General features: G+C 29.7%; 2 protein-coding genes across 2 annotated transcripts; one reads left to right on the top strand and one right to left on the bottom strand.

Annotated features, from left to right (window-relative positions):
- Positions 1–5438: 5438 nt before the first annotated feature.
- On the bottom strand, positions 5439–11099 carry LOC112023225 (translation machinery-associated protein 22). Its single transcript, XM_024055843.2, has 7 exons — positions 10829–11099; positions 10651–10731; positions 8441–8493; positions 8224–8305; positions 8078–8145; positions 7846–7929; positions 5439–5786 (listed from the first exon to the last, which is right to left on the bottom strand). Exons 1-7 carry the CDS (start codon positions 10974–10976, stop codon positions 5730–5732), a joined length of 573 nt encoding a protein of 190 aa, XP_023911611.1. The 5' UTR covers positions 10977–11099; the 3' UTR covers positions 5439–5729.
- An 8250-nt stretch (positions 11100–19349) lies between these two features.
- On the top strand, positions 19350–19853 carry LOC112023221 (LOB domain-containing protein 22). The gene has a single exon (XM_024055837.1). It carries the CDS (start codon positions 19350–19352, stop codon positions 19851–19853), a length of 504 nt encoding a protein of 167 aa, XP_023911605.1.
- The last annotated feature ends 4664 nt before the right edge of the window (positions 19854–24517 follow it).

The following is a 24517-nucleotide window of genomic DNA, read 5'->3' on the forward strand; positions in this document are numbered from 1 at the left end:
GGATATTTCGTGTCTCTATAGAAAGAGATTATGGATTTCATCTTGAGAATATGTGTTCCCTCAACACTATGTGTAGTTACCCAACATACAGAGATTTTAACCATTAAATTATATCTCATTCTTGATATATCAAAATAACCTACATTTCATGATCGGGTTCACTATCCTCTCATGATAGAGAGTCTATGAAATTAAAACACATCAACTAGAAGTCTCCACTTCCATGATTAAGACAAACCATCGTAGTTGATGTGTTATAGTTTTCGCAGATAAAACGTCCAATTTCATTGCCGACTACGAACTACATTTTGAGTTTACAAAGAACTTGTGATTTATATCTTTTGTAAATAAATCACATACAATGCATCTCAAGGACTATGATAATGTCTAATTAGCTCATTTGCAAATGGTTTCATATAATTAAATAATTTAATTATTTATAACATGCCAATAAATTGAATTTTAGAGTATAAATCCTAACATATATATATATATATATATATGAACACTATACGTGGCCCTATGAGAGAGGAAGAGGGGGTGGGGGGGTTTGTTTTAAAACTTTGTTGTCCAACTTCACCCTGGAGCTGCAGAAAACTCTGAAAGGTGTACGACCTACTCTTCTCTAAGTAGTTAATACAAGCAATGATAAAAGGGAGAAAAAGAAAACACTTTAATGCTTTAGTTCTTGCCCTTAGTTATAGACTCCAATCCAATAATGCTGTACTCCTAGAACGCACTATTGGAAGACACAAATTAACACATGTATTTTCTTTCTTAGCAATATGGAGGAGTAAGAATAGATGTAGTGCTGGAAAAAAAAAATCCAAATCACAATCATTTCATAAAATCCTTGTTACATCCACACACAACAAAAAAAAAAGTATAAATCAAGTGCCCTAATAAGGACAAAGAGGAGGACAATGCAGAGCACATTGATTTATGTGCTTGGGAAAATCCAATAGCGCAATCTTGATGATTACTCGTTAAACTGATGTGTATTGTATGTACATTTTTTTTCTTTTTAGTCTCTTTCCTTGTGAAAATGCGCAGCCCTTGTCATGCACTTATAGGATGTGAACATGATGAACTAATCCAGGCAAAGGTGTGACAAACATGATTGAACCATTTCCAAATTTCAAAGGATAGAAAGAAAGCGTTCACATTAAGGAAGTTTCAAGATAAAATGAGAAAAAACAATGGTGGGTCTGGCTGGTCTGTACCAGGCTGTTAAATCGTGTTTTTGATATGGATGACAGTGGAAAGAAAGTTTGCAACGTGAAATCGGCTCCTATATTTGAAAAATTGACTTGAAAGACTCCAAATCATGAGTTTGTAACGTTTATAAGAAAATTATTAAGTACTCTCGAAATATTGTGATATAACATTCTCTCATGTTTATAAATCTACTTACTGAAGACTTAAATGTATCATTGTCATGTTGGGCATCAAATTTTACCATTTCAAATGATAAGATATAGAGTCTATATATAATTATATAAACCCTACTAATAAGTTGATCCTAAATGGTACTTCTTTAGTGCATTCACATTCATTTTGCTAAAAAAATTTAGCATTTAGCATACCAATAAACTACTTTATCTATTTTATAGCATACCATTTAACAATATCTTCTGCATCTCATACTCTATTATTTTACTACTTTATTTAATTATTATTTTTATACTTTATTTATTCTTTATTATTTCTTTATGCATAAAGGATAGAGAAAATTGAATAAAAGAAAAAACAATTTTTTGTGCTTAGCTTGTTGCTATAGTAATAGCCAAAGATAGTAACTTACTGTAGCAAAAAGCTAAAAAAAATTATCTACAACACACCAGATATTGATCGTTTTTTGGGCTATTTTAGCACACCCAATATGAATGCTCTTACTCATGTTATTTGTCCAAATTTTCGAATGTAACTACTTCTTAACATTCAATTTGTTTAGTCTGAAAACCTTTTTTTTTTTTTTTTTTGGTGTTTGGTATAATAGAAAACGTTTTATATGGTTAACATAAAACAAACCCAACTAGATGAAAAACGTTTTCCCTTTTAAAAACATTTTTTTGAATAGCATCACCTATGAACTCTAAACCACGAAGTTAACTCTATTATAATAAGTTTTCTTCTTTCACCCATGTCTCTCTCCATAGATGATCGTTGATTAGCATTTATAAACTATTGATGTTAATAAATCCAATGGGGTGGAAGACGTTTTTTTCTTTTTCTTTTTAAAAATGAGAAATTTTTTCGAAAGGTTACATACTCAACCTATCCTCACAAATAGACTTTATTTTTTAAAAATAATAATAACTAATAAAAAACCTCTTTTGATGATAAGTTTTCTTTCTTTGCCAATATCTCTCCATAAATTGGTGGCCAATTGGCATTAGCCAACTGAGACTTTTCTAAAATAAATTTTTTTCCCTTTCAAATTAGTTTTTTTTTTTTTCACTTAATTTTTCACATAGATTCTAAAATTTTGGTAAGTTTTGAATTAATAGACCCGTTTGGTAACATTGTTTGTATTTTTTAGAAATACGTATAAATAAAAAAATTTATAAAAACATGTATAATATTGTTTAAAAACTGAAAACTATTGTTTAAAATACTATACCAAACGACCCCAACTTCCAAATTACCCATAAAATAGAAAACTCTTTAAATTATATTGGTTTATATCTAAAATTTTCAAATTCCAAATAAGAATGTTTTGATTTCCTTTTCATAATTGATGGTCGAAAGTTCAGATCACGACAAAACTTCTTTTTCCCTCTTGGGATCTGCAAAACGAATAATCCCAATGATATCAGAATATCACCGCGGTTGGGCCTGCCCATGTGAACATAACAAAAAAGGGTTCTCAAAATATAAAAAAGATTGGCAGCTCTCCATTACAATGCTTATTATTATTATTATTATTATTATTATTATTTGATGGGCTTATTACTATTATTATTTTGTTTGAGACAATTACGATTCTTATTTAGTTCATATCCGCTTCTATGATCACATATTCACACGACCAACTATAAAGTGGTTGTACCCCAAAGTGTGTTAATAATAACAGTTTCAATCATTGTTTTGTTTCCCTGGTGGGTTTGTAGTGTTAATAAAATATGGTAGGCTTTATAGGCATTCATTGTTTATTAAATAAATAAACATTGACAGGAATCATAGTATCCTCATCAATCATTCTTACTCAAGTAGGCTTATAATAATAATAATAATAATAATAATAGGAATAAAATTAAGGATAAAACTTAGGTCATTATATTCCCTAACTAAATTAAAATACATAATTGTATTGATAACTGTTAAAGTATAAGCAATATTATATTTCCTAAAGATAATTAAATTCAATATAATTATACGGTTGAATTTATAATTGATGAACATTTTATACTGTGCGCATCTAAGGTATTGTTCTAGGATCATGCATTATACAAGTTGCATTCGCTTAGGCTGGGCCGATCTAGCCCAACATGGACCTTAACAGAGGCACGTTGAGCAATCCAGTTCATCGTGAACAAATATTAATATCGACCCAAATATTCTGTTCCACAAGAGTGAAAGACATCTCTGCCGCAGGTTTTAGCCTCCGTTTAAATACCAATAAAAAATGAAAATTATTTCACTATTCAGCTTATTTTTATTACTATTCATGAGTTTCACTACACTTTTTAGTATTATTCATGAGCCTCATTGTACTATTTCAGCTAACTTTTACCTTTATCTATACTACTTTCAATAAAAAGTTTTCAGTTTCAGCCAAATAAACGATATCCAAACAGACCTTTAATTGAGGATTAATAATATACCAGTGTATAGCCAAATTTGATTATTATTTGCATAGCTTAGCAAAAGATGAAAACCCATGTGTGGAATGGGTTATAGCTAAAATAAGCTTTTTTGGATTAAATTTGATTTAAATTTTGCATAATCCAATATATTCGCTCTAAGTTACTTCACCAAAAACCAGCTAAAAGTTATCTTGAAACATGCTGAAAGTTGTTCAAGTAAAATGACCCTAATTTAACTATGTTGTTTGATTCTCAAAAAAATAAAAAATAAAAAATTTATGTTGTTTGGATTTTCCTTAGATTGAGCCAGGACAAGAAAATTTAGAAAAGCTTACCTCATTTATTCCCTAGATTTCTTTGCAACTATTAAGACTACGGAATGACGATATATTTTGGATTCGGTTGGTCATCTAACCTCGGGCAGCTAACTTTTGTACTGCTTTTGTTTGTTTAAATCAGGTTTAGAATCTTTAGATTCCTTTCTAAAACAACATCTGAATTATTGGTGAATTACTAATTTAACTCAATTATGTGATCCACAATATTATAACTATTAACCACAAATCAGCAACTCACCATATCATAAAATAAAATAATAAAAGTAATAAAAGCATGAGGCACACAATGTGTTGATGAGGTAGGAAATTGACGGAGAATTCTCTAAGGGAAAAACCAATACACACATACCAAAACTAAGAAAGAGTTTTTTCTTTTTGTATGAACAGAAAGAGTTTTACAATCTAGAATAAAAACCTTTGTACATAAACTCAAAGTCCTAGTCAGTGGTGGAATAAGGATTTGACTTATGGCCTATGGGGGCAAAATTTATAACTAGTATACTTGTCTCTATACAGTTATGAATATAGTAGATACACATATTATGCATACGCTTACATTATATATAATATTTTAAGACCAATTTAGGTTTTTTTTTTTTTTTTTTTTGAGGAGTACCATCCAATCCATTAAATTGTAATTATTTGTTAGGGTTTAGGGTATAGTTATGTTTTACACCTTTTAAGTAGTACTATCCAATCTAATTATACATTTAAATTATTAAAGTATCCTTGTTAATAATTTTATTTGAAAAAGGAAAAATCCTAGAGTTTCTATAACAATTTAGTTAATAATTTTGAAAAAGGCTTCTATAACAATTTAGGTAGTGTTTTGGTTTCTAAATATTTTTTGGGTGGTTATTACTTAAAAGCTATATTGGATTTTAAGATTTTAAGTATTTTTTTAGTGGTTTGAATATTATGAATTATCATGACAATGAAAATTAAAGTAGTTAGATTCTTGGTATATTTATATACTAAGATTTCAAGTATTTTTTAAGTGGTTTGAATATTATGAATTATCATGACAAGGAAAATTGAGTAGTTAGATTCTTGATATATTTATATACTATAAATACCGTTCAATTTAGTGTAAATATACAACTAATTCTTAAATTTAGTTAAATAATATTTTAGATATTTGATTAAACTTACACATAATGGTATTTTTAACTGCCACATAATAGGTTGAAGGAAAATTCCTCAAAGCTGGTTTAGAGGTAAACTTTTTTCATATTTAACTTGGCAGCTTTTGCAGCTACTCTACTGCTTGTCCATAAGATATCAACACGAATACACAACAAAAGCAAATGGCACTCAGATTGGCCTCTATGCAAAGCAAATCCGATTTCAATCAGTATATTACGCAGTTCAAACTGCATAGACATTTACTATTCTAGGCAACAAAGGTAACAAGAGATTGTAGAGAGAGGCAAAAACTTTCACTGGCCATAGATCCTTAAAACATTAACTAGTATAGTCCAGCGCCCCTATACTCTCTGAGATACAGCAAGTCTGGTTAGGAGTCACACAGGCAGGACGGAAGGTACCACACGACATTTTATTTATATGCCACGATTCAAAGTTAAGCAGCTGGAACCTTTCTTCCATCTTCAATAAAGAAAATTGCAGTATCTGGGACCTGAGAAAAGGGAGAAAGAAATTTAGGTTTAGATAAACATACCACGGATATAAGTTTAACTTCTTTGACCAAAAAAGAATCCTATGAAAAGAATATGCAATATGATCCTAAACATAACTGGAAAAAACCAAAGGGGGATCAAGCAGAAAGTAGAATCAAGATAGCACATCACACCAAAACAATTAGACAAAGAACAGTGCAAAAACACTTCTAAATGCTCCTTTGCCGTTACTGTTGAACATATCATATAACCAAATGACAAATACATCTCTTCAGCCAATATCATAATCAATTTCAAAATCATCACAAGTAATAACTGATCATTAAACAGAACTCCTTGAATATACTAGGAACTATAAATAGAATACTGTATTACTTTTTTCTATTATTAATCCTAACTCTGGAGTAACCGAAGTCAACATTAAAAACTTCCAATTTAGGCGTACCTTAGGTATACATAGAAACCATAGTTTAAACAATAAAGCTAGAGAGTTTTCAAAAAAAAAAAAAAAAAAAAACAATAAAGCTAGAGACAACAAAAATTCATACATAGAAACCATAGTTTAAACAATAAAGCTAGAGAGTTTTCAAAAAAAAAAAAAAAAAAAAAACAAATAAAGCTAGAGACAACAAAAATTCCTAAATTAGGCTATCACCTAGAAGGACTATTGTGAATTTTTGTTGTGTCCCTAGGACTCAAAAAGGGAGTGGTTCCTGATAATTATGGTCATACTGGGACTCAACTAGTCGTTGTACATTGACGTCATAAATAATAAATATTTTAATTAAGACATGTTGCTAGCCTTGATAACTTATGAGCTAAACTACTCTTAACTTTGCTATTTCCATTTAACTGAGAAGAAAAGCTTATTCAGCCTTACATTTTGAAAATTGTTATGTACAATATCAATGCGGAATTTTCCCATCTTAAGAATTAAAAATAAAAGTGAAGAGTGACTCATTTAAAATATGTAAAACATTGTTAACATCTTTTCAATGTAAGACTAGTTTCGTTATGAGAAAAAACTGTTTGAAGTCTCATACTCTCATATTAGAAACATAAAGAAGTTACGCTTCTTCCTTTATAAATATACGTGTTGAAAGTACTCCTCCCCCCCACCCCCCACCTCCCTGGCGGATTATAAACAGTCAAAATCAGTTTTGGTTTCTGATGTTAATGCAAGACCGGGCTGGTTAAGGTCCGAGTTCACAGTTGAACCGGTCAGACTGGCCAGTATGGTCTAGTTTTCAAAACAGTGATAGAAATAGAATTAGCAGCACTAGTTAAAAACAAGATTTCGTCCTTTTTGTTGGCTCTAAGTTGCATGTATTGAGTTCAAAAGTAGAATAAATGCATGAAAACTATGATCCTCAAATGTCCTCACCAAAAATTAGTATAACAAATCCCTAATAATGATTAGCCCATGCAAAAACCCAGTTGAGGCTATAGAGAACATGAAATTCGTGCCTCATACCTCCCAAACCAAAAAGCTGGTCAACCTTTGTGTGTCTCCAATACCAGTAAAATGTTTATCAAATCATTGTCAACAGAAATCAGCAAAATAAATAGACAATAAGAACAGCAAGCATTCAAAACACATAATCATTTTGCCTAAGATCTATACTTTGGCCGGAGTTTGTTTAGTTTTAGGTTAAAGGACACATTATTATTAAATGTGTGTTTGAATGCAACTTTTGCTAATTGCTTATTTGTTGAAAGTTGGTTAAAGTTGTGCCTAGAAAAAGTGGGGCTTTAAAAAGTTGTGCATAAATAAATAAGCTAAAAAGATCAAAGAATAAGTTGATGGAAAACGGACCTAATAATCTTAGGTAGAAAAGCAAGGTTGGTTTGATAATATATATTGGCAGCCAAATCTAGCTTAGTTTTACATGTTCACTCTAGTTTGGGCCGAAGTTCTCTCTTACAAAAAGGCATGACTTTCTCAAAGGCAAAGGCAAATAACTATAAAGTTATTGCTTTTTAAATTCAGACAAGATGAGGAAAACACACACATTCAACCAACACATAATATCTGAAGTAAGAGATTAGGTATTTTACATCAGGCCAGGTGTCTGTAATGAACTCAACAATGTCATAGGATATGTCCCCTTGAACATCTATCTGCTCTTTCTCAGTCGGGCCCTGGAAGTGGAAACAATCATTTAAAGCACTTTTTTTATGAGTGATAATTTCATTTAAAAGGTCCATTATCATTCAAAATATGTTAAACTATATCAGAACCATTTTCACCAGAACAGAAATCCATACTTAGTGCCAGATCCTATCATACCTTAACAACAGAGGCTCCTGTAGCAAACTTTTTCCCTAGTTTCTTTGAAGCATCACTAAGTTTAACACCTGAATGTAATCAAAGGAACAGGGTTCATTATGATGACGACATTAAAATTTTACAATTTAAAGCAGCATATCACTTACCAAAAAGCTCCAGGCCTTTTACAGTGGTGATGCATTTTCGCTTGTTACGTATAACCTTTTCAATAACGACTTCTTGCTTCTCCTACAGAAAAATCCAACAGTAATTTCAATCATATTGAACTCAATGTTTCCCACCAACAATAACTCCATTATTGGTTTCATGCAAAAGTGTTTGTTCATAAACATCAAATGGAAGAAATATTTGCAAAGCACTTACTTTTTTCTTTATCTTTCCACCAGGAAGACGTTTTACTTCTTCTTGCTTTGATGCTGAAGTAACACACAACAGCCCGCCAAGAGAGAGAGAGACAAGAATGTCAGTATAGCTTGAACTTGCAAGTGGAAACCAAACTCTAGGAAAGAAATTGAACTGAATAACACCATAAAACATATATATTGTCTAAATCCACCCAAAATCAGTCAGACAACATCACAATTACAAGAAACCTGTTAATGTCACATCTAAGGGCAGAGAAAAAAGTATTAAACTCCTTGAACCCTTCCTTAAAGTGCCAAAATAGAAAATGAATAAATATTTATAACTTGAAAAAAGTATTATTATCTTCTTTCGAAACTAGAAAGACAATGATTTTGACATTTAATAGCATAAAGTGCATCCAGTTAAACCAATAATATACAGCTATCACCTCTTGTGTGGATGTGATTTTTTAAAACAGATATAGCTCTTTTAAATGGCTGTATCCTTGTTCAACAAAACAAATCAAAGCCCAGAATCACTTACAAATGATGCCTCATGTGAATGCTATGAGCACTACAAAATTTGTTACTGTCACCCACAAAGACAAAATATGTTCTCAACTTAACCCAATACAGCTATTAAGTTTGCTAGTTGTTATTCGCAAACGGGTGGCTCTTTTTATGTGAGTTTGGCCAATTAACCCAGATGACTCTAACAAAAATGGCACGGCTGATTCAGGAATCAGCAGGCATCATTATAAGAAAGGATAAGAGTGATTCCTTTAGACCTCACTCTTTTGCTGATCCACATTCTCTCAGTTTTCAACCATAGAATTGCAAATCACAAAGAGAGGCCAGCTATTTATGGCAGAGCATAGCACATATCATGCAAACTTTAGGGAAGAAAACAATATTTTAGCCTACTAAATATTACAAAATGGCATGGAAGCCAACTTGGAAGAGCCACATCATCCAGTCCGAAAATGTGTCAGCCTACACGATGACAGTGTGCTCAGCACGCCAAATACATGTAAAATTCAACAGCACTAATAGGTACATGACCATGGTAGTCATTGGCAGGCCAGGCAAGGTGAGGCATTACTAAGGTGCCTCTAAGGCTCTAGGACAAGGCATATTTAGCGAGGTGCTTGCCTTTAGAGCCTAGGCGAGTGCCTTGAACCATGAAAAAGGCGCTAAGGCAAGGGCCTCAGTAATTTTTTTTTTTTAACAGAAGCTTGTTATAAAATTTATTGGAAGATAAATTATTTATTGAATTTTTTTGTAGAACCTATTGTTAGATTATTAATTTACCAAAGCTTATCGTAAAATCTATTATTAGATTAATTAATTTACAAAGGCTAGTTGTAAAATTTAATTGTTAGATTAATTAATTTACATAAACTTGCTGTAAACCTATTGTTAGAATAATAAATAGAGCTTAAAGCCCTGAACTGTGGTAAGCCTGTTTTGAAATTAATCGACCTAATTTCTTCACGCAACATATGTACAAAACACTTGATAATAATATTTCAACATATTAGATACATAAGATTTAAGTTATCTATGTATAATAACTATATATCTTATTTGGCACCTCGCTTTAATCGGGCTAGCGCCTTTTTGTTACCTCACGCCTCAGGCGATAAAAAAACCTTGGAGCCTCAAGGTCACCTTTCACCTTTAAAAAACTTGATAAGGTGGCAAGTTATGATAGGTACAACATCAGCTCATCACCAAGACCACTTGTATTGTGTAACAAATACAACATGCCAACTTTTTTTTTTCCCCCCTATCTTTTGATAAGTAATACAAGTTTTATTAAAGGCAGAAAAAGTACTCTTATGTTCATGATGATGAACACAAAGTACCTAAAACAATTACAAGCAAATCAAATAGAAGATCTTAGTAGTGTTGGAATCCAAAAATGGAAATACAATGTGTAAAATCCTACCACATCAGTTTTTAAACACATAAACTCCGCCCGTATTTGTGGTTAGTGTCATATATTTTGTTCATAGCCCGACCTCAAGCTTGGAAAAAGGAGAGGGTTATCAAAAATATATTAATCACTTTCTATCATCATAATTTCACACATACTACTGTTACAACAATTCCCACAGATGGACATATAGGCTTATTGCATAACTAAAATATAATAATAATTTTCAAAATGAACAGGAAATTATATATGATGAAAGAATAGAAAAAACAGTAACAAAGGGATAATACCTGAAGGAGTAGCTCCATCTGAAGAAATACCAGTGGACTGTAACTGTTCGGTAACTTTATCAGCTTCCTTCAAATTCGACTCTGCGCACCAAAATACATAAACAATTATATTTAATGAAAAATATTTTTATAATTAAAAATAAAAAAGCAGAGAAAAATTAGGGATAAAAATGAATACGTTTGATGAGATCTGGGTAAAGGTCCGGGGCGTTATGGATCAACCAGGGCTTGCATTTCTCGAAATCGGGTCCGAATTCACAGTACTCCGCTGGCATACTGCAAACCCCGCAGTACAGAACACGAACCGGTTGGGGCTTCTCCGCCATCAATCTCTCTCTCTCTCTTTTTCTCTCTGTGTGTCTCTCTAAGTTTGTGTTGAAGAAAAAATAAATAAATAAAAAAGCGAGTGTTAGGGTTCAAAACGGTGCGTCTAAGCGACGCAGGTTGTTCTGTTTGATGCTTGTGCTAATGCAGATGCAGCAAGCTCTAGCGCTGCTGTAGGTTTAAAAAGGTTGCGGATGAGATGAGGTATTTCTACTTGTCGGCCCATTGGGCTTGTATTTGGGCTTTCAGAATTTCAGCGATGTAGGCCCAATAGGCCTTCTGTCTATTTCATCAAACTTTTTTTTTTTTATTTTTTGGTTATAAATCATAACAATAAATACATTTCTTGTTTTGTAAATATTTAATCTAAACCATGAGTGGAGTTCTATTTAACTTAGCTAATAAAGTTTTTTGTTCTCAAATAAGAGAATTGTGTTTAAATCTCGTCTATACTAAAAACTAATTAGTGTCTTAAACTAATAATAAAAAAATAATTATTATGGCGCAAATACTATAAGTTAAAATTCTATGATATCTATAAATTGTAAATATATATGTATATACATTTATTTATTTATTATGTTGATTGTAATTCTTGCATGCTAAAATATTTGAAGCTGTTTCATACCATTAGATGCAAAGATATTTACATATTTAAAGTGATTTCATAAAAATAGTACCATATAGTTACATTCCAATTTCCAAGTACTCTATTTTTAATAATGACGAAGTTTTGTTACAAATTTAATTGTAGTCAATGGCTACAACTTTATTCGATATATTTTTATTAGATGTGAATTTCAATATTCACTGTTAGATTATACATTCTTCTTATATCATTCATGTTTGCAAAATTTCTAGAAGATTAAAGATCAATAACAATGTTATCAATCAAATATTTAAATTTCAAATTTTTGTAGTCTTAAATTATGTATAAAAAATAAGTTTATAAATTGAATAGTAAATAATATCCTATTTGTCACGATTTTTATTTTTTTTATTTTTGCTTCTTCTATATTCTATTTTATTTTGAATAGAAAAATCTCAAGGCATTCAGCAAACTCAAATTCAAACCCAAATTTCCAGTGCAAAAAAAGAGATTAATGAATGAAAAATTACGATACTACCCCCCAAAAAAATCCCTATCAAATTAACTAAATAACTAATTTATAAAATTCAATATTAATGTTTCAAAATGTGAGTGATTTATGGGGAAAATTTTCACACTTTATCTATATTTTAAGGAAAAAAAAAATGTTTAGTATAATAAAGAATTTAAGGCAAAATTTTGTTGAGTTGAAGTTAATTTATGGAATAAATTTTTGTTTAATTAAAAATTTTATTATATTTATAATTTAGCTGGCCCCCCCGGAAAAAATTTATGGCTCTGCCACTGAGAAAGCCAATAACTCAACCATGGTAGTCTAACTTATCTCACAATCCCTTAAAAGTTATTATATTTTTTCGTGGAGCTTGTGGTGCGCCTTTATGTCAAAACCATGGTTTTAAAAATATGAACAGTTAAAGAACTGGAAAAGAGAATAGTTCCAAGGTTTTTTTTTTTTTTTTTTCATTTTTGACAAATTTTTTTGCTAATTTCCTAGTTTTGTCTGGAATGGTTTTTGTCCAATTTCCAACCGTCCGATCTGGTCAAGTTTCAAAAAACAATTGTTACAACCTCATTCCATCTCTATCTCTCTTGCATGTGTGTTTCTCCAAAAAAAAAAAAAAACAAAAACAAAAACAAAAACATTAGTAGTTTAAGGTATTGCTAAATGGCACATTCCTTGAAAAGGAAAGAATTTTTTTTTTTAATTTAGCTTTTCACCTCATCAATTTTTTTTTATTTATGTCAATGTATTCATTAATTGCTATGTGTTGATAAGGTAAAAAGCATTTAATTTCCTGTATTAATTATCTATATATGGTGCAATAATCAATTATTTATTTAACATGAATTTATGAGGTTATTTTAAAATAATTATTAAATAAAAATTTTATTTGGAATACTTATAATCACAACAATTAATTTATTTGAAATATGGCTTCTTCTTTTTTTAAGTCAGAAATATGACATTCTTACATATTTTTGTTGTTTTGGAAACAATTAAAAAAAAAAACGAATTTTAATAATACATGGAATTAGATATATATATTATATATATTTACTTAAATATTTTTTAATTCATTAAAGTAATATGTTAATATTTTTAACTATATAGTCTATATTAGTCTTAACAATTTTCGTTTCCTAAATATTTTTAAAGACATATATATATATATTATATTGTAGAAACTGGGTTTGAGCACTTCCTCTATTGGATAAGTGGACTCAGACCCAACTAACTCAATACAATAAATTTATAAAGAATGAGTTTAAAAACTAGGCCTTAGTGAGGGTTACAGCAATTAGACATGGTTATGAATGGATTGAATAACAAGGACGCGGACCAAAGTGTGAAATTCCATCCTCAGCCTCATCATGAGAAGCTTGTTGTTCTTATTATTTTTTTAGTACTTAGTTGCAAAGGTTTCAAAGATAATAGAAATTGCTACTGTGTTTTCTGTTTCTAATTCCCGATCCCTTTTCCTAGAGGATCTCTTACATTATATATCCTATTTCAGTTGATCTAGCCTCCATTTGTTGACTATGCAAGTCACTACTTGAGTGCTTGTCCCATCAGCCGTCTTCCGAAACTTTCTGTGAGTTGCAACAACCGAGGCAACACTGTTCAGGGGTCATTTCTCATTAATGCGACCAGAACGTTAGTTGTGGGAATTTAATGCGGAGGTAACAGTTTCTCTTTGAATTGCTCTCCACACGCTCCCATGGCTGACCCATTGTACTTGTCCTTCTTCTTGGGATGCTCTGGGAGGCTGTCTTTTGATGGCGTACCACTCTTCCCTTCTATGATCTTGGTTGGCCGAGAACAGGAATGTCCTCGGCGATGTTTCTTGGCAATTTGGACTTTTTCGTTCGTCCTCGGACATTTCTTCTTCCTCGGCATGGGCCTTGGGCTTAGTATAAAATAGGCGGGGTTACGAAATTCTTTGACCCCACATATATATATATATATATTGAAAAACCAATAGTTGGATTACATGTTCTTTATTATGATAACACATATGCTAAATTTCATGTCATTCAAATGTTCTCTACTATTTGATCTATATGTTCATTTTATATGCATAATTTTATAATACAAATACTTGAAATATAAACATATATTTTATAAATGATATAGTTATTGGTCTTATTATCTTGAAATTTTGCATGTATGTAAGTATAAAAATAAAATATAATCCAATGGTGGATTTGAAAAATTATCATCCAACAAAAATATATTGATTGATGTAATATTACACCAATGTAAGTTGAACCCAATAAACATGAATATACGCGAGTGCATGCTATGTAATTAAATAGAATATTAATACACGTAAATGCATTACTTTCATATATTAATTTTTTATGTGGTGTACTAATTATTTATGCGAAACTAATTTTTATGATTATTTTCTTAGATTTTTATAAGAAAAAAATTTACTTGAAATATGACATTCATACTCAAATTTTGCTTTGACCACAATTGAAACAGAGTACAATAAAGATAAAAGAAAATCTCATTTAATCAAGAATGTAAAAAGATAATTGTCTACTTCGTTAGTGAAATAATTAAATATGTTACAATTCACTCAAGTAATTAGTTCATATTCTTAGTTAATTTTCTTTCTAATGATATAATATAAAATAATTGAAGTTAATTTCATAAATATTATAACACATAATAAGCATTATAAGTCATAATATATATATATATATATATAAAAGCTGGAACTTCATATTTGGCGCATTTTTTTTAGAAAATTTTCATCTGTCCTTCTACGTATTTAAATTTATATTCAAAAATAAATAATTTAATTTTCTAAGTATTTAAATTTTAATAAATATTTGGGCAACCAATTAGCAAGATATATATACACACACATATGTTGCACCATAAAAAGCTTACCACCAAGTATACGTTATCTCAAATTTCCAACTAATAATTTTGTTTCACAAGTTTTATTTCAGGTTGCAATAGCTTAAGGCTTTGTCATGTGGCACATTCCTTAAGAAGAAAAAATAGAATACTCTCCATTTAGCCTTCCACCACAAGTTTAGTTGTTTTTGCAATAATTGAAACAAAAACTAGTAAAAAACAAAAGCAAATTAAACAATACATGCTATAATAAAATAATAAGTATGCAATTAAATTAGTCAAAATAATTATATATTGTGAGTTCATTCAAACAATATCATATACTAAATTATATCAATCATAGTAATTCACATTTTCCACCTTTTTAATAACGTGTAATATAACTAATTCTCAAATATAAGACCACCTAATATATGCATGAACCATAAAGATAATATTTTACAAATAATTTTCATATAAATTATAATCTGGGACATCCACAGGTCTTATAAAAGATCAAATCCATATAGGAAAGAGTGACAAAGAAATCTGTATCCATTTGGTCCCTAATTATTAATCACTGTAACATGGTTTATTTTAAGGAAATTTATTCTTTCTTATTATTCAGAGGCTTTATCAATTTAAGGAAACTTCGGCCTTGTTTGGCTACAAAAAATTGATCACTCATCACTCAAATTTCATCACTCATCACCCTATAATTCATTTTCTATCACTCAAAATTCTCAAATATCACCTAAACCCGTTTGGCACCTAAATCCAAACATGTTTTCAACTCCAAAAACTCCAAAAAGTAGGACCCACATTCTGACCTGGGTACCATTGCTCCCTGCCCTAAAAGCCAAAACCTAACTTTACCAAAACCCAGTTCGTCACTCCCCAACTTCAAGTTCCGATCATGACCAGAACATTATGTATATGTATAAGAAGATTTACAAGGGTGAGTTTCAGTGTCCGAGGTGGTTTTCGCCTGAGTTGATTCGACTATTAACTCGGCTTCTTGATACAAACCCTGAAACCCAGTTTACGATATCGAAAATCATGGAGAATTGGTGGTTCAAGAAGGGGTTTAAGCACATCAAGTGAAGGTGCTGATCAGCTTTGTTCACACCTAGGTATGTCTTTCTTTTCTTTTTTTTTTCTTTTTTTTTTTTGTCCTTGATGTCGTAGATGTCGTCTCACCGAAAACCAGAATCGGTGAACGGAGCTATGTGTATATCTCAAGCAAAAGATGTTGATCGGAGGAAATGGAGCTCTACTTTAGTTGTTGAAGTGTGTTGTGGGTTTGGGAGAAGGAAAAGGGAAAGGGAAAGTGAGATGAAGAAGTGAGCTTGGTATCTGTTGGAGCTTCTGTGGGCCTACAGTGATGTAACTACACACTGTTGTGGGACCCATTTGGAAAGAAAAATTACGAAAATTGACACTGAGTTAACAAATCCATAACTTGAAAACAAGCTTGGGCTGTTTCCGAAATTGGTAACCCAAAACTTAAAAAACTCAGTTTTATTAACTGAGTGAACAAACAAAAAATCATCCAAACAATGTTTCCTTATGTGGGCCCCACGGATTTTGGTTTATGAGTTAACAAAACTCAATTTTGCAAAATCCAAACAAGGCCTTAGCTTCTTTTCTTTTTTTTTTCTTTTTTTTTTTTTTTTTTTTTTTTTTTTTTTTTTTTTTTAGCTTTGTTCGCACCTGGGTATGTCTTTTTTTTTTTTTTTTTTTTTTTTTGATGTCGTAGATGTCGTCTCACCGAAAACCAGAATCGGTGAACGGAGCTATGTGTATATCTCAAGCTAAAGATGTTGATCGGAGGAAATGGAGCTCTACTTTAGTTGTTGAAGTGTGTTGTGGGCTTGGGAGAAGGAAAAGGGAAAGTGAGATGAAGAAGTGAGCTTGGTATCTGTTGGAGCTTCTGTGGGCCTACAGTGATGTAACTACACACTGCTGTGGGACCCATTTGGAAAGAAAAATTACGAAAATTGCCACTGAGTTAACAAATCCATAACTTGAAAACAAGCTTGGGCTGTTTCCGAAATTGGTAACCCAAAACTCAAAAAACTCAGTTTTGTTAACTGAGTGAACAAACAAAAAATCATCCAAACAATGTTTCCTTATGTGGGCCCCACGGATTTTGGTTTATGAGTTAACAAAACTCAATTTTGCAAAATCCAAACAAGGCCTTAGCTTCTTTTCTTGTCTTTTTTCTTTTTTTTTTCTTTTTTTTTTTTTTAACTTTATTCAAATGGAGATCCTTTAATAGATCATGAGTTTCTTAATGTCTAAAGACCTTACCAATTAAACCAACACTCATAAAGAATGTAATAGTAATAGCAATAATTTATTTTCATTTATTGCTTAAAAGTCAGGATATAGTTACATTATGACATAAACATTTTTTTTTTGTAATTAATCTAATTAATTTATTATTAGTAGTAATTACTTAATAGAACATCTTCCTCCGATTAAACACTAATAAACCATGTAAATGATTTAGTTGTATTCTTCGATAATTAGGGAAAAATACGTTTTAACACCCTAAACTATACCTTGATTACACTTTGCATTTAAACTTTTCGAATGCACATTTTACACCATAAACTATATTCTTTATTACATTTTGCAAGCTGATATCAAGTTTGTTATTAAACTTCAATAAAAAAGTGTGATACTGCATAATAAAAAATAAAAATAAAAACATAATTGCTCTTCTTCTCAATTCCTTAAAAACAAAAGAGAAATTACATTTTACCACCCTAAACTATACTCCTGATTACTTTTTGCAACCTAAGTTTTGAATTTACGTCCAAGTTAACAACAAACTTAATGTCGAGGGTGCAAAATGTAACAAAGATTTTTTTTTTTTTTTTTTTTTTTTTTTTTTTTTTTTTTTTTTTTTTTTTAACTTTATTCAAATGGAGATCCTTTAATAGATCATGAGTTTCTTATTTAATGTCTAAAGACCTTACCAATGAAACCAACACTCATAAAGAATGTAATAGTAATAGCAATAATTTATTTTCATTTATTGCTTAAAAGTCAGGATATAGTTACATTATGACATAAATATTTTTTTTGTAATTAATCTAATTAATTTATTATTAGTAGTAATTACTTAATAGAACATCTTCCTCCGATTAAACACTAATAAACCATGTAAATGATTTAGTTGTGTTCTTCGATAATTAGGGAAAATTACGTTTTAACACCCTAAACTATACCTTGATTACACTTTGCATTTAAACTTTTCGAATGCATATTTTACACCATAAACTATATTCTTTATTACATTTTGCAAGCTGACATCAAGTTTGTTATTAAACTTGAATAAAAAAGTGTGATACTGCGTAATAAAAAATAAAAATAAAAACATAATTGTTCTTCTTCTCAATTCCTTAAAAACAAAAGAGAAATTACATTTTACCACCCTAAACTATACTCCTGATTACTTTTTGCAACCTAAGTTTTGAATTTACGTCCAAGTTAACAACAAACTTAATGTCGAGGGTGCAAAATGTAACAAAGTTCATAATTTGGAGTGTGAAATATGCATTTGAAAAGTTTAGGGTACAAAGTATAATATAAGGTGTAGTTTAAGGTGGTAAAGTGTAATTTCTCCTAATAATTAAGAATTCTTTTACAAGTGTAGGATGATCATCAATCACTATGAAGGGCAATTACTTATAATGTCAACTTGCTAGGACTTCTTTTTTATGAAAGTAGTCTCAAATTCTTGTTACAGATTTTTTTTTTTTTTTTTTTAATTCCATACTTGTGGAAATTTGTATTCTAGAAAGATAATCCCATAAGAAACCACATTTATAATACAAAAGGCTCCTTCTAAAATAATCCTATCTCATGTTTCCTAGAAATACTTTTGTACAAAAATGGAAAGTTTTTATTATATGGTATTGAATACAAATTGTAACTGTTTAATATGACAATTGGCTTCTTAAAACTCCAAACCACCGTACATCCTTGACGTGATAGTCTCTCTATAAGTATAAGTGCTTGTGAGGTGTGGAAGGCAAGAGTCGAGGTTCAAGTCTCTAAGAAGAAGTTTTACACACATATGCACTTAAATAAGGTTATAGTAAAACTTTATCTGAGAGTAAAAACAAACCAAAAAAAAAAAACTTTCAATTTTTGTTGAGGTTGAGTTGTGCAATATCTAACCCATTTATATCAAGATACCAAAATATTCTATAAAATCTAATGCAATCTTACCCATTTAACTCAAATTCTAAATATATATGATTCTTTGTGTTTAGTCCCATTTTATGATATTCACAAGCTCTTAACCCTCACTCATATGCTGCTGTTTGGTTGAAAAGAAAAACGCCTACTCACATTTTCTCTTCTACTAGTTTATCTAGTAAGTATTTTTAGAACACAATGAATAGGGAAGGTGGAAATCCTTCTGCTTGCTCCTCATGTAAACACCAAAGGAAGAAATGTGACCAAAACTGTGAATTAGCTCCATACTTTCCAGCTAGTAGGTATCATGAATTTCAAAATGCCCACAGGCTCTTTGGTGTGAGCAACATACTAAAGATCATGAACGCAGTTGAGCCGAGCCAAAGACAAGCCACTGCTGAATCAATCCTAATGGAGGGTAATGCAAGGAGAAATGATACAGTGAATGGTTGTTTAGGTATTATCAATAACCTTAAGTCCCAAGTTGAGTTTTATGAAAAACAACTAAATATTGTGAATCAACACCTTGCCATTTATCGGGGGAGAGAGAAGCTCAAGCAACAAAATCAGAAATTAGAAAACTTAGCAAATACTTCTTCATTTGCATCAAAGCCACCATTGGCTCCAGCTCCTGTGCAACATGATCAAATAGATGGGTTTAAGCTTTTGTCACCAATCCTGCCCAACCTAGTAAGATTATGATTTTAGATTTTTTATCATTATTAAAGAATATATGTTTATGGTTAGGCAAATCTATTATTTGATATTTATGACTTACTAAGCAATTGACATTTAATTTTGTACAATTCTAGCCTAGTGAATATATAGGTGACAAGAAAAACTCTGATGATGGATATAATTATCCGTCAACGTTGGAAGAAGGTACAGATGTGAAACCGTTTGACATCCAGCCTATAGATCAAATATTGGAAGCTTATCAGCACGAAAACTTTATTACAAATTTTAATGGACCTGGAGAATCTAGGTACAATCATAATCATAATGTTATTTTCGTTATCAATGAATTATTGCTATGTTATTATCCCTTTGTGACATTAGATAACTATTTTTTATAACTAATTAACTATTTTTTATAATCATCACAACTAATAGACTCTTCTTTGTGTTATATGTCAATCTTAATCTGAAAAAGAACAAAATAAAATATTCATTATTTTATCACTCACTAAAGATTCAAACCTAGAAAAGGAAAAAAATTGTTGAAAAGAAATAAAATATTAACGAAACAAGAATTTTTATTGAAAAGCAAAAAAAAAAAAAAAAAAAAAAATTATATACATACATACATATATATATACCTGCACAATAATTTATTCTTCTTCATGTAAATTTGTGTGACAATAATAAAATATAAGAATGATTACTTAATAAACCACAAAGTTTAATATTGTTTACATGTTAACTCCAAAATTTTAAGCTTACATATGTTCACAATATTGTTTTGAGAAAGTTACAACTTGAATATTTTATGAGCCTATATTAACATAGATATCAGAATTCATATAAGCTGTACTTGAGGTTAATCTACCTATAAAAATTATTTTCACGTGAATGTAAGTAAAATCTTCGTTGTATATCAAAATGGCTTATTTATGTGTAACATATCTCTAACAAATAAATATAAGGAAATAAGGATAAAATTTGGCTATAAATTTGGTTGTAAGCTACAACTAACAATCGAAAAATGACATGTGATCACTTACTAAACTACACTTAAGTGATTGTATATAATTATTTTTATATAAGTCATGTGTATTGCATATGATATTTTCCTTTTGTTGTTTGTAGGAAAACTTTGTCCAATAAATAAATAAATAATATATATATATATATATATTATTCACATAAATGATTATTTATTATTTATATTGATCTCAACTACTCTAGTGTATGTGCTTATAAATTTTGTCTTTCCTGACATCAAATCCCAGTTCTGCCACTGCATATAACTTATAGCACAATTTTTCGATCAAAATATTCACTAACATTACTCTTATAAGATATTTTCTTATGGATCATGTATAATAATTATTATATGTTATAATAGTTAAGAAATCAATTAATTATATTGCATGTCATTAGAAAGAGAGTAAACGAAAGTTCTTAAAAATAATAAAATTATGTTTTCTAATATACGAAAGACTTTTTGTGCCACTAACACAAACATCACTAACTTGTTATTAATCTCTTCCAATATTTTAATATTTTTCGTCAAGTCTTGTAGTCTAACTAGTTGGCTCCTCCCAGTGTTTTCAATGAAAACATTTAGAATTCAAATCACCTTACCCACAACAATTGATATACCAAAAAATTTTTTTAATAATTTTACTTGTAAAAAAATTGTAATTTTTACTGTAAAAAAATTGTAATTTTTACTGTAAAAAAATTTTAATATTTACTGTTCTTTTTTATAGATAAAATACAAAAACAATAAGAATGTGTAATGATTTGATCATACTATATGTGTTTACAAATTTTAAAATTGCATGATATAGATAAACATGTTTAATACCGACTCAAGAATGAAAATATCTTTTTGATAATATAAAAATGCAAATATCCTTTAATTATTTTACATTCTTGATTGTGTGTTATTAAATTTTTTTTTTTTCATTTTTTTGGGACTTTGTTTCAATTATTGCAAAAGCAAATAAATTTGAGTAAGAATATCATATTTTAAATCAATTATTTCTCATATAAATCTTAGAAAAATGACATCAAAATTTCATTATACTTAAACAATTAATTAATAAATAAATATATTTATCATATTAGTAATCTTTTAAATTTCCTAGAATAAATACTACAATGTTGGTTATTATATGTCATTGAAAGGAGTTAAGAAATCTAAATGGTTAAGATTAATCTTAGTAAATTCACAAATATTTAAATTTTGATGGTTTTTATGTCAATTATTGTAACTCAAAGCAACTACATATGAGTAAGAATGTCATATCTTCTTCTTCATATCAATTTTAGCAAATTCACAAGTAAAAATAGTTTCTTAATTTATAAAAGTAATTATGTAAATTCCTTTAATATAAATAATTAATGCACAATTATAAATAAGTAATATAAGCATTTACTCTATTAGATAATTCAATAAATTAATGTTTTGATATAAATGAAATCTTTGTTAAGGTGGAAGCCTAAATAAAGAGAATCTAAAAGAATGTGTTACATGACAGAACCTCATACTCTATTACATAAAATCTATACTTATATAGGAAAAAGTTAACAAATGCCCTAAAGGCATTGGGCATTCATTCAAGATATATTTTTAGGAACTTGTTATGGTAAAAGAAAAAAAAAAATTTTTTTTTTTACGGTTTTTTATATTTTCTATAAAAGTTATGTCAAAATTTTCCTAAAATAGTTTATTAATAATTTTCCTAAAGATATTCGTTAACATCTCATATATATATATATATATTACAAACTATGAATTTTGTGCACAAATATACATGTTCTAATATATTGATCTCTTTACTTTGTTTCTAAAAATAATAATAATAATAATAATAAAATTTTCTTTACTTTTTGTTCAATTAATATGAAGTCTTACTTTCAATAAATTTGATAATAATTTATCTTTATCAATAATTTGCAGCGCTGACTCTAAAGCCCATGGTAAGCGAGGATGAATGAAATTACTCCCCCCCCCCCCCCCTCTCTCTCTCTCTCTCTCTCTCTCTCTCTCTCTCTCTCATGATGAGATTGATGGGCAGGAACTTTTATTTTTGTATGCGTAAAGGAGTGTCTAAATTAAATTTTAATGTGGGTATATCTTCACTTTGGACTTCGTAGCAATTTATATAATGTGAATTAATGGATTTATTTTAAGTTTTTTTTTTTTTTTTGAGAGAGAGAGAGAATTTCAACTTATGGTGTTCGCTTTTAATGATAGCTCTTTAACATTAGATCAAGATACCAGTCAGTTTTTAGTGTAAGCAGAAATTTAACCCTAAATCTCTTATTCAATCATCAAAAACTTTACCAGTTGAGCTAAGTTTGAAATGTTTGCATCTTATGCTTCTTTGTGTTAATCTTCTTCATCTTATCTTAATTATTTTATGGTATTATATTCATATTATATATAATAATTTATACTGTTATAATTCAAAATAATATAAAGTCTAAATTGTTAGATCTAAATTATCTCTTTTTTTCCCTATATTAAAAAAAAAAGTATAGTTTTTTCTATTTATAAATTTTTACTGAAAGCTTTGTATCTCAACTAAGACTACGACGTTCAAAGTTCAAATTCTCTCATCCCCAAATTATTGAATTAATATATACATACAAATATATATATATATATATATATATATATTTGTCTTTGCTTTGATTAAAGGGTGCATTAAATTAGGGCAAAATCAAGTACACATTAATTTGGGCAATACAATGCCCCTGACCTCTGCTAACATTTTGGCTAACAACAAAAAAGAAGGTTCGTTACAAAGGATGAAAGAGCCATCAAAGTGACATCCTTTCTCTCCCTGTAAACCCTAGTTGCCTTTTATGTGATTTCGTATGAGGATCTTTAATCCATAAACCGAAAAATTCATCCCATAAGGTTAGAAGGAGGTTACCAAACCCAATAGCTGAGAACTTAACGATTGTAATCTTTAGTAACATATATAACATCTTCGTTGTACAATTCTACAACCACAAAACAAAACAAAGATATTTACTTAGTATCATGGTTGTCAAAATCCCGATCTGAATTCTACGATCTTTCGATTTTACAATCCCACTTGTCCAAAACGATCTGGATCTTTCATAGATCTTTGCGATTGTTCAAGATCGGTAAGATCGTACGATTCTGAAGATCTCAAACGACCTTAGTTTCTTATAATCTTCTTTAACTTGATAGAATGCTCAATTGGATCCAAATGAAAAATAAAATTCCAATAGACCAAATTTTTCAACTCTAATGTCGAGTGTCAGTTGAACCCAAATAAAAAATATCCTAATAAAGTGTCACGTTTTGAAGTTTTTGGCCTCTTTAAATAATGCTTACAAATGGATGTAGTGATATTTAGTATTTATATCAGTGAATGTATAATTTATGTGATTATTTAACATACCAATGTGTATTTTTTTGCTTTTTTCTCAAATACTATAGGATCTTACAATCCACAATTCGATCCGATCCTACGATCCACAATCCCACCTACCTTCCATGATCCTACGGAAAATCTCAATTTTGACAATTTTGCATAGTACAAGTAGCTACAAACAAAACACTATACCTTCTCATATAACTCCGCCTATTTACTTTAACTAAACAGAAGGAATTCCACTTCGCATGCAAGACAAATTCTACCAGCTGATAATCACAC

This window comes from Quercus suber, unplaced genomic scaffold, assembly GCF_002906115.3.
Source record: "Quercus suber isolate HL8 unplaced genomic scaffold, Cork oak 2.0 scaffold_199, whole genome shotgun sequence".
Taxonomy (NCBI): Eukaryota; Viridiplantae; Streptophyta; class Magnoliopsida; order Fagales; family Fagaceae; genus Quercus; species Quercus suber.

Coding starts and splice junctions, on each gene's coding strand:
- LOC112023225 (XM_024055843.2), bottom strand. CDS start 10,976: ATGGCGGAGAAGCCCCAACCGGTTCGTGTTCTGTACTGCGGGGTTTGC. Junction 10,732..10,828: donor TTACCCAGATCTCATCAAAC/GTATTCATTTTT, acceptor TTTGGTGCGCAG/AGTCGAATTTGAAGGAAGCT. Junction 7,930..8,077: donor CAGGAGCCTCTGTTGTTAAG/GTATGATAGGAT, acceptor TTCCACTTCCAG/GGCCCGACTGAGAAAGAGCA.
- LOC112023221 (XM_024055837.1), top strand. CDS start 19,350: ATGAATAGGGAAGGTGGAAATCCTTCTGCTTGCTCCTCATGTAAACAC.